The 12,076-nt window shown below is 39.0% G+C and overlaps 1 protein-coding gene across 11 annotated transcripts in view; it reads right to left on the bottom strand.

Annotated features, from left to right (window-relative positions):
* The window catches only part of Zzz3 (zinc finger, ZZ-type containing 3), a 65,808-nt gene that overhangs the window by 41,551 nt on the left and 12,181 nt on the right, over positions 1-12,076 (bottom strand). For all 11 annotated transcript variants that reach the window (XR_015664980.1, XM_087625140.1, XM_087625143.1 and 8 more), the window contains exons 2-3: positions 2,601-2,730; positions 44-196 (exon numbers count right to left, since the gene is read on the bottom strand). Coding sequence is in view for 4 of the 11 variants with exons in the window: in XM_087625157.1 (XP_087481283.1) it covers positions 44-66 (23 nt within the window). In the remaining 7 variants the exon portion in view is untranslated. The remainder of the gene's footprint in view (positions 1-43; positions 197-2,600; positions 2,731-12,076) is intronic.

Here is a 12,076-nt window from a genome sequence, read left to right as displayed (position 1 = left end):
TCAAACTACAGTTGTCTTCTCTATGCAAAACTAAATAACTTACCTGCACAACCAAAGATCTATCATTGTGGAAATGTCACTTCTTCCCTTATATCCTGAAGAAGATGGAGCTATGATCTACAATAGACCGTAAGTTTCAGGCTTTCAGACTCTCAGCTTCAGCCTCGGAGAATACCAGAACCTCTTAAACGCCTCTCTTTAAAATAAAATGATAAAAAAAAAAAAAGGTATTAAATAAGGAAATTAACATAAGCTAACAATTTGCTCTGACTATAAATTACACAGAGGCTGTAGTATTTTCAGTAATGACTTGGTGCTTCCTGGTAAGCAACCCCAGGAGACACTAAGGAACTAGGCAGAACTTGCAGAACCAAGTAAAACTGTGTAACGAATCCTCCCAGACAACTCGATTAGTTACCTGAGTAAAGTACTCAACTCAACTCAGACCTTCCCTACAATTTCTCTAAGGCTTTTTTTTCCTTTTCCCCTCCTCTTAAAGATGACCTAAAGGGTTTCTAGAGGCTTTCCTAGTTATAGGATTCAGTACAAGAACCAGGACCTAAGCCAGTGGTTCTCGACTTTCCTAATTCTGTGACCCTTTAATATAGTTCCTCACATTATGGTGACCCCAAAACACAAAATTATTTTCACCACTATTTTATAACTGTAATTTTGCTATTGTTATGAATCATAATATAAATATATATGATATGCAACCCTTATGAAAGGGTCATCCAACCCCTAAAGGGGTCAAGACCCAAAGGTTGAAAACTACTCAAAGACAACCAAAACCATTAGGCTAAGTGCACAGCATGTAGTCTCCTGTATCATACACTGCACACGTAATATTCACTAACATGCTCCAAGATTCAGCTACTAAAGGAAGCGTCTGTTACTTTTTGCCATATATATTTTTTTGTTGTTGGGGGTTTTTTGTTTTGTTTTGTCAAGGTCTCCCTAGATAGCACTAACTGTCCTGGAATGAACTGTTATACCAAACTGGCCTCAAACTCAGAGACCTCTCTACCTCTGCCTCCCAAGTACTGGAATTATAGGTATGTGCCACCACCCCTGGCCATACAGATTATCAACAAGAAGAAAAAAGCAAGAGTTTTCTGAGTTGAATACTGATATTTTAAATTAACTCAACAGTACTGCAATTCTTGGCATGTATCTAATGCAGTTTTACTAGTACGTTATGGTATCTTTTGCAGAGACTATATACTCTTGCTAATTGGGTTATTACAAGTACCCATCTGCAAATAACAGTACTAGAAAAAAGACAAGCAGATGTTTATGATTAAACTTGCCACTTTAACTATTAAACTAGGTACTTTTAAATGGATAGTATTTTAAGTGAAGTATTAAGGACTGATACTGTTATCAAATCCTGTACATCACAGTAAGCTCTTCATTACTACTGTAAATGCTATATTTTCTTAGTTTATGCTAGTCTGGTTTTTTGGGGGGAAGGAGGAGAATGGGGAGGAATGACATCATCTCACATAGCCCAGGCTAGCCAAACTCAGAGAAGTCCACCTGCCTGTGACTCCTGAGGGTGGGAGTAATGGTGTGAACCAGCATATCCAATTTTGAGATAGGGTTTCCAACAGCTCAAACAGACCTCAAATCTCCCTATGTTCCTGAACCTGACTGGGGTCCCAAGCACTGGGGTTACAGGTGTACACAACTAATCATGCCTGGTGGTGGTGGTGGTGGTGGTTTTCCAACAGGGTCTCTCTACATAGTCCCGTTTATCCTGGAATTCACTATGTAGACCTGGCTGGCCCCTAATTCACAAAGCTTCACCTCATTCTGCCTTCCCTGTGCTGGAATTAAAAGCATTGTCCACCACGCGCAGTGCTTCTGTAATAGTTAGAGTACATTTTATTTTTTCTTCTGAAATTTACATCCTCATTCTAATGCCCTATAGAACTGTACTCTAGTATACATATTTACCTCTGAAAGTCCCTATTAATTTTCCTATTTACGTTAATAAAAAATAGGAAGAAATTGCTTCTCAGAGATCAGGTTTATGATCTACCAACTACAAATGCAACCTCCTCTTTAAGTCCTTTCACTGTATACAAAGCAGAAAACCTGCCGAAACTCAGTTATTTCCCTGTTTGTTTAAAGCTCTAAACTAACATGGAGAAGGGGAACACAGGGAAACATGATCCTACAGAAAGTAAGCTGACTTGAAAGTTCAGCCTCATACTGAAGACTCCCAACCAATAACTTCTCTGCCCTCCCCAGAAGTCCATCACAAAGCAAAGCAGGACACGTTCTAAAAAGTGGTGGCTACCATCAGAAGCAGAGGCTCTGTGAATATATGGAAGGATAGCACTCTAAAATTCTGGCCACTGTGCTAGACATTTCTCAAGAGAAGGGTTTATTCTCAGGAGGAGAGCATCTCCACTATATTCACCAAATAAGAATATGTTACTGTTAATTTCACAGAAGAACTGACACTTAAAGCTGAGTTCTACTAGCTTTTTTTAAAGCCTGATACATTGAGGGAGAAAAAAACAAACAAACAAAAAACTAGCCAATTACTTCTACCACACTTGGCCTTAGAGAATATCATACTCTTTTCTTACCTTTTGAGGAGTCTGACCTAGTCGTTAGTTTCCAAGCATCTGTCTTTATCTGTCATCACTGCTAATGTCTGTGTCACGGTGAGACTCCAGGAGTTATTTAAATGGTGTACTAATAAGCACAACTTGTTATCTGTGAAGGAAAATCACAATATGATCACTATGACTATGTTACTGTTTACAAATTTGTGGATAACAAAATACCTTAAGATACATATAAGCACACTTCATTCTACTAAGTTTCATAACTAATTTTATGACATAACATGTAGCCATGATACAAGTTATCTTCAACAGAACGAGGTGATTTGTTAACATTCTTACATGTATAACAGACACTACCCATGAAAACATATTCTCAATTTAAAATTTCTGCAAAGCAGAGAGCCTCAGATTGGAGAAGTATCTCATTTACTAAGTCTACAATCAATCAGACACTAACAAGAAATAAAGCAATTTTCGGTATTTCATGATACTATTAAGGATCAATATGATTCTTAGAACTTGACAGGGTCTAGCAATATGGCTGAGCAAGTAAAAAAATAAATAAATAAAAAGTGAAGGGATGGGGCCCGGAAAATGGCTCTATTGGTAAAATGTTTACTACACAGAGGACTTAGTTCAGATCCATTCTGAGAATTTTGGTTTCTTTAAAAACCCAATCATATTATGTAAATGAGAGAGAGAGAGAGAGAGAGAGAGAGAGAGAGAGAGAGAGAGAGAGAGAGAGAGAGAGTGTGTGTGTGTGTTTTAATCCCAGGTGTGGGAGACAAGGCTGTTTCACAGGTGATTATGATTTGCCTCGTGCACTAGCAGGGGCATGATTTTTGCCAGCTGCAAATAGTTTAATTCTGGGGTCTTTAAAATGGCAGAGACCTGAGAGGGCCAGGAGAGACTGCTGCTCCCTCTACTGCTGGACAAGAATTTGGACTTGCCCCAAGGAACTTAATACCCTTAATTAGCAGGAAATAGCTTAAGGAAGACTATGCCCCCTTTCCCCTCTAACCTTCCTTCTCTCCTACCTAGTATTGGGGGAGAGGGGTGGAAGGGATTAGGGTGGAATAAAGGTCAAAAGAGGTAGAAGCACAAGAACCCAATAAACTATACCAAAAAAGGAGACATACACTGATCCCCTGGGGTACATGCCTATAATCCTAAAGCTGGGAAGAGACAGGGAGATTGAACATGGCCTGCAAGCGTAACAAATTGGCAAGGCTCCAGGTTCAGTGACCGACTCTACCTCAAAAATGAGGTTGAAAAACAACTGAAAACACCTACTGCAGAAATAGGGAGGGGGTGACATATCATGAGTTCTTAAATATAACCTTAAACTTCTTGACAGGGGATGTACAGGGCCTATTCAGTTTTGTTATTGTTCAGGGCAATAGTAAGCGTTTGTCTACCATGCATAAGATCCTAGGTCTGATTTCTAGCATTATACACATACGCACACAAAGCAAGCATACATGTCTGAACAAATTCTCTTATAGTAATCTTACTATAGACTATACTCTACAGGACTAATCTATCAGAATAAGCAGAAAATTAATGACTCAAAATAAAGTGAAGCTCAGTGTATATTAGCTCCTGAATACAACCCCAACGCTAACCACATACATAAATCTTGTCATTCTGGACACAGTGAAATCTTATCTCAAAATAACAAGAGGGCTGAGGATATATATATATATATCAATGACAAGACATGGACACTTAGCATGTGAGGGGCCCTGAGGTCAAACCCCAACACCCCAAACCTAAAAAACACCTCTCAAACACAGTTGTGCAAACATTACTTAAAATAAAGTCCTTAATGCTGAGCAGTGCTGGTGTATGCTTTTAATCCCAGCACTTAGGAGGCAGAGGGCAGGTATATCTCTGAGTTTGAGACCAGTCTGGTCTATAGATTGAGTTCCAGGACAGCCACGGCTACACTGAGAAAACTGTCTCGAGAAACAAACAAACAAAATTTTAAAACTATAGTTTGTTTGCTGATCACATAACTAAGAGTTACATTCAGGTGATCAGAAGGATGGCAAAAAAATACAAACTAGTCTCCAGGCTCAGTTGTGAGCACCTAAGGCAGAAGAACGACTGCTTGAATCCTGGCAAATGCTGTGTCTCAAAGTAAAGTCATGTGGAGGCTCGATTCCCCAGTGCAGGGGAATGCCAGGGTAGTGAGGTGGGAGGGGGAGTATCCTCATAGAAGCAGGGGGAGGGGGTATGGGAGAGAAGGGAACTGGGAAAGGGGATAACATTTGAAATGTTATGTAAATACATAAAATATCCAATAAGAAATGAAAAAAAAAGCAAAGTCTTGGGTCATTCCACCCACTTTAGTAAGTGACTTAATGCTTGTTTCATATATATCAGAGAAAGATGCCACAATGCCTGTACAATTCCTACACAATAGTAGTAAAGTAAAAAGCTATACTGAAAAATGTAGGTGACCATATACCTATTTGGTGGATATAAAAACTGTCAAACCAAGTGTGGTGGCACACACCTGTAATCTTAGCATTTGAGAGGCAAAGATAGGAGGAGGTGAGAAGGGCAAGGCCGTCCTCAGCTGTAGCCTGGGCTGCATGAGATCGTGTCTTTACAACAAGAGAAAAATTAATGTAAGCAAGCAGAAAGGTAAGGTCAGTCAGCTGATGCACATGCTCATCTCATCTTCTAGATGCTCTTTGTTTGTTCACATGCATCTCAAAGTGAGGCATTTTGCAAAAAGAAAAAAAGAAATAAAAATGCTGTATTACCTTCTGAAGCAGATAAAATACTTTTGAGTTACAACAAATTACAACATTTTCATTTGAATTCTTCTATTTTAGTAACTACAATTTCTAGGTGCTTAAAAACAGCTATTTGTTTTTTAAACTCACAAAATAGAAACAAGCTATGTAAGCCCTGTTCTTAAAGCCTTATTTCATTCAACCCTTGCTACAAAGCTTTGGTTGTTTTTCTGTACTAAGAAAATTCATGGGCTACTCAAGCTAAATTAACAGCAAATCTAAAAACTAATTTTCACTGCAAAGAATTCTCTTCTCTGCTACTTGCCAAGAAACACTAGACTACTGTGCTCACTGGATTATAGGACCTCAGATTCATGATACATGAGAGCCCTTCAAAAAGACTACAGCAACTTTCCCTACAAAATAATAAGTTCTGGCCATAAAGCAAGGATAAGCATGAATACTATTAAAAACAAGTTACAAAATCCAGCCTAAACTAACTTCAGGTGCAAGATCCTGCAATATTTTGTATTGTTAAAGGCTTGGGGGGGGGGGGGGGAATCAAATAAAATGCCATACAATAGACTCATTTTTAATACATGATTCTCTGTTCTAAGTAAAAATACTAAGTATGTACTGCATAACATGTTTTTTAAACAATTGTAGAAAGCATTAAAATAATGATCAAAGTTTTAAGTACCTTTCCTAGGCATTCTTTCATAGCTACTTCCTATTTAAAACAAATAAAATTAATATTTGGTATAAATAAAGTATCACAAGAACCAAAAACATAAACAAACAAAAACCGAAAGAACCCAAAAAATCCTATTCTCCCAGTTCCCTGGAAGGTTCAAAGTCAGAGGTTAAGACAGAGAGAGAAATATCAGGTTTGGTAGCAAATGGATGTTTGATTTTCTGTCCCTGACAGTTATTCTGCCCTCATTAATTTTCATCTGTAAAGTTGGACATACTATTTGCCTCTACCTTAGGGAACTACTGTGAAGTCCAGATAGATTGTATCTGTGGAGTACTTTTGTGTATCTGCTTCTATTCCAGACCCAGTCCATCAGGAAACACAGATTCCGTCTGTCCAGACATCAGTATAAGAAGCTTCATCCTACTTCAGGACATCTCAACACAGGTGTGCTACTGGAATGACAGCCATGCTTCGCCCCGGCCTCGTGTAGAATGTCCAGTGTGCATAAGCATGCAAGTGCTGTACAGACTGTTCTAAACCACATCCACACAAACTCATGAGAGAGAGGGGACGACACAAATCTTCACTTAATCAAATACTTAGGGGATTCAAGACATAAAAAGCCACAATCCATCCTTTTAAAAACTCTGCACTACCATCTTCCTATTTAGTTCTCAAATGGTCTTCCACTTCTATAACACCCATGACCATTTTCATCTACAGGCCTTCACCATCAACCATGTGGATGGCCAGTGTGAACTGTGAATTTGGTCACTTCTAGAATCACCTGGGAGACGGGGCTGAGATATCTGTGGAGGTCTCTAAGTGTTAAAGGAAGTGGGAAGACTAGCCTCTGCAGATGGGAACACAGCTTGGGCTCAGGCTGTATCAGAGTAGAGAAAGCAAGCTGAGCAACATCATTCATTCATTCACTGCTCTGTGTGACTGGAGACACATCACCAACTGCTTCAAACTCCTGATGCCTTAACTCCCCCACTATGATAGGTTTCTAATCTAGAATTGTGAGCTAAAATAAACCATCGCTCCCTAAAGTTGCTTTAGTCAGAGCCTTTTATAACAGCAACAGGAAAATTAAGACTTTTAAAGCTTTAAATCTTGTCCCGTTAAACGTAGTCTACAAAAAGAAATAAAACAAAAAACACAGTCCTCATGAAATACATATCTGACTACTTCACTCTCCTAAAACTGCTTGCAATATTATTTTATTATGTATATGTGTATGTGTCAGTATGGATATGAGCTTGTGATTTCAGGTGCTCATATAGACCAGAAGTGTGAGAGTCCTATAACACTAGAGTTATCCTCTCAAACAAAGCAAAGCAAAACAAAACAAAACAAAAAACAAACAAACAAAAACCAAACTTCTGAGTCTTGTCTCTTCCAAGGATTCTTACTCACCTTGGTCACAGAGTAAATAGAATAAAGTTGGCTGCTACCTGAAACTAAATTTTCTATTTAAATTGATTAAATAAACTAAAAATGTGATTTTAAAAGAAGTATGAAAATTATTCTACACTTTACAAACAAGATAGACACTACAGAACAGTGATCAGTAAACAAAACAATGCCTGCATGTGCCCTGGTCCCCTGCTGAAGGGTATCTTACCCTACAGAGCAGGAAGTTTCAGCAAGTACAATGACTTCCAGGATCATCAATAAGAGTTTGGGGAGGTTGTGGTAGCTGGAGCCCAAAAATATAGCACCAGAGCAGAGAGCAATACAAAATGGGGAACAAGACTGTAGAAAACCTACCAAAGTATTTCTTCCACCTTAGGCTGAGATTAGCACTAATCAGAAACTTCGCTGTTGAAGTCCTCATCTATTAAAAGTTCTTCTTGGGGCAAGGTATGCACACAGAATGAACACTTTCCCATGCCACATCAAAGGCTAGACAGGGAAGGGAGAGGATGGGAGAAACTGAAGCCTCATCTATGCATTAAGTCCAGACCCTTCTCCCAAATTCCACTCCATACATGAAGAATTGAACATGAAAGTCATAGGCCCAATTATGATCTTTACAGCTGGACCACAAATGGCAGTCACTCCTATTCTGTCCCTTTGGCAGAAAATGCTCCATGTCATCCATCGACCAACTAACTTGGACTGCCAAGAGGAAAATAAAATACCAGAGAGTTGTGCAGGCAGTGAGAGACAGCAATATTCTCGACTTGTAATACTTTAACCTTATTTTTAAGCTTCTGGAAGCCCTATATTTTTTCACCTTTGGAATAAAGATTATAGTTTTTTTTAAACATACTTATAAAATATACTAAGAAAATGAACAAATCAGACCACGAATATTGTTGTTCCCTCTTAAACCCATCCCATTCTCTGCCATTTCTACTCCCTAGAGGTAACCACTAGACATTCAACATCAAATTGGTTTTTGTAAAATTTTGAATTTTATACAAGGTTATGTATCACAAATACCAACCATATTTTAATAGATACAAATTGTACCTAGCTTTTCCATCTCTACCCAATTCCGGTCTAAATCGCTCAGTAGTTAACTGTCAGTTTGCTTCTGTTACTGTTATAAAATATCCTAGCAAAACCAACTGGGAGGTGGAGGTGGGGGGAGCAGAGGGTTTGCTTTCCTATTTCCAGGTCACAGTGCATCACAGGGACAGGTCACAGTGCATCACAGTGACAGGTTACAGTCCATCACAGGGACAGAAGTCGGAGTACTAAGAACTTGAAATAGCTAGTCAGAGCCACCACACAGAGAGAGAATGAATACATGGATGCTTGCTTATATCAACTCAAGTTCTCTACTCATACAGCTCAGGGTTCCCTACCTGGGGAAGGAACAAAGGCCATTCATTGAACAGATTTTCTTACAAGAAACCCCCCCCCTCAACAGTCATATCCATAAAACAATCTGATCAAGACTATCTCTCATGGACAATCTCTTCTAGGTGACTCTAGATTGTACCAAGTTGAAAATTAAAGCTAACCAATCACTAACTAAATCTGCATTAAAAACGCAAACCAGGTTTTCAAACATTGCTAAGTATCAGAATCATCCAATGAAGAAAAAAAAAGAGTGAAGTTTGTGGTTCCACATGTATGGAATTTATTCTAAATGTAATGTATTTTTGTAATTTTATAATTCCTATATTTATATGAATTACAGGTATGTATAAAGAAAAGTGCACAAAGTCATGTAAGGTAGCACATGCCTATAACCCTGGTCCTCAGGAGTCTGAGGCAGAATGATAAGGAGTTTAGGTCTAGGTTACACACTGAGCAGTTGTTTAGGGCAGTAGGAACAAACCGTGAAATAGGAAAAGGAGTTTAAGAATGATACCAATGAAGCTGAAATCTAGTGGGCAAAGAGTAAAACATCATAAAATAAGGTTTCAGGGCAGGCAGGCACCACACCAGGAAAGGCTTTCTACACTATGGTGGAACTCTATTCTATATCTGACATGTTTTACTTCTCAAATGTTATTTTGAAGGTTTATTTATTCTATTACAGAATTTTAAAGAACACAACCTAATAAATACTTTTCAAAGATTATACCAACTGCTGTATGAATTGGAACTCATGCTTAACAGGAAAGGAACATGAAGTAATAGCAAGTTTAGAAAAAAAACTGGCATGATTCAATATATTTTTTGGTCATGATTCAATCTATCACTCACTTATATCCATTCAACAAATATTAACTGGGACCAACTGTATTCTCAGTAGTGTTTTGGGCTTTGTGAATGTAAAGGCAAAACATCTCATGCTTTCACAATGCTTATATATCACATAAGCAAACAAGTTATGTATTATCAGATTCTTGCGATAGATACTGTGTATGTCATAATGTCATAAACTGAATGAAAATGTGTTGTTCTGGTTTGAGACAGGATCTCTACAAATATCAACAATATAGCAAGAAATGACAAGAGAACAGTAACAGGGTTCAACATTTTAAAGTGACCATGCAGACTGTCATCTGAAAACCAACTGCACACATCAAAGAGTAGAAAAAGGTTGAAGGTGACTTCAGAAGGTCATTACTGCAAAAGGAAAAATAATGGCCAAGTTTTCAGTAAGAGAGGCAAGAAATTACACACTTCAATTTAGATTTCAAAGGTAATCCTAAGAGAACTAAGGCGCTAGGCATGTCAAGAACAAATCCAAGATTGCACTGACTATCCTGCCTGAGCTGTGAGTGCTCTGTCAGGGCCTGCTCTCACAACTAGACCACGGTTTCATTACTGAAGGTTTCCCTAAAACTAAATGACAGCTTTGCATTTCCCTCTTGAGCTTTAGGTCCATATAGCAAACTGTCTGCAGTCTCAACACAAACTCCAAATTGTATTAAAACTCCAAGTACCACCTTCCTTTCCATTCTAATACCAATTTGGTCCTACTTTCAAAGTGTGTGAATGTTTGGCATTACAAAACACCCTCTAATTCAAACTAAGACCCTAGGAAGTAACAACCCTTTGGGAGAAGAATGGCTTCCTGTACATGTGTGGGTACTAACCTGCCACAATGTCTGCTTCCACACAGGTTCCAGGGATTAAACCAACTAAAATGTCAAACTTGGAAACAGATGCCTTTTCTGGCTAACTTATCTCACCAGCCCAAAGTAACTTCTTAACTCTTTTTCCTGCCACCCAACCTACTCAACGCCACACACACACACACACACACACACACACACACACACACACACACACACACACACGCTAACTTTCTACTTGTGAGGTGATGTGCACTGCACTTCCTTACGACACCTGTCACAAGGTGAACTACGGGGTCTCCCTAGGTAACCTAGGCCGTATTCAAGCTCACTCTTCTTTGCTGGCCTCCTGAACAGCAGGGCTACAGGCATGCTCCAGCACACCCAGCTTCTAAGAACAATCAAACATGCTTTCTTTAAGGTCAGTTCTCCTGAGATAAACCTTCTTCAGGCTATCAATGACTTTGTCACCACCATCTTTTTTTTTGTATTTCTCATGTGTCTTCAGGTCCTTGGGGAGAGGTTTACATTTAAACACACTTAGACTATTAGTGAGAATGTGAAGAATCTTTCATATTCTTTTAATTTTATTAAAAGGACTTGTGGCTGTTTCTACCAACATTCATGTAAGCCTACACTGGTACAACAGCTTCAGATCTCTTCCCCGCAATGGTAAAGTCTGTGTATCTAACCACTAAGCACTTTGAGCTCTTGGGAGCTGAGGCAAAGCCTGTTCTAAGGGTCCTATGTAACCTTTCCAGCTCACCACTACCAATTTACCAGCCAACATCTCTAATCTCAAGCAAACTATCCTCAGCTCTCCAGGCTTTTAATACTTCTCACTCCCATTTATCCTGGATGAGTTATTTCTGTAGTTTTCGCTACATAAAACGCCTCAATGCAAGCAAATCTCATTCTACTTTTTCTATTTTGTAATAACAAATATTACTGTTCCCTGCCAGTTGAGAAGCCTCAGCAGAAAAAGGTGTTTGCCTGCATCCCACCTACTGGCAGGAGGGAAACTAGTTGTCCTGTGACTTCCACACACAAACTGTCTCACCTACCACTCTCCCACAAAAAAATTTAAGTAATTCTTTATTACACATGTATCCTAGATCTCACTTAATATTGATCACAATTACTATGAGAATTCCTAGCTTACTGCTGAGTCACATTGAGTTAACTTACCACTTACCTACAGGCTTCCCTCTCCAGATGATATCCTAGCCTTCAATCATACCCATATCACTTTCTCTAGAAGCTTTCTTATGGGTTAGGTTTCCTCCCTTACCATGATGCTGCTTTCTCTGAGGTCATGCTATGATACCTCCTCTCCTCCTCAGAAGGAATTATGAAAAACTCTATGAAAGAAGATAGAGGGTCTCCCATCACCTGAATATCCCCGAACCAATCAACACATGAACTGCAGCAGCTTAACATGTTTGATGGGAATTGGGAGAGAGCTGTCGTCCTAGCATTCCTGGAGCTGGAACAGCAGGATAACTGCTAAGAGTTTGAAGGCGCCTAGTCTAGTGTGAGAGAGATCCTGTTTTAAAACCAGTA

This window comes from Rattus norvegicus, chromosome 2 (assembly GCF_021556685.1).
Source record: "Rattus norvegicus strain SHRSP/BbbUtx chromosome 2, alternate assembly SHRSP_T2T, whole genome shotgun sequence".
Classification (NCBI taxonomy): Eukaryota; Metazoa; Chordata; class Mammalia; order Rodentia; family Muridae; genus Rattus; species Rattus norvegicus.
This window is presented reverse-complemented; position numbering and strand designations above follow the sequence as displayed.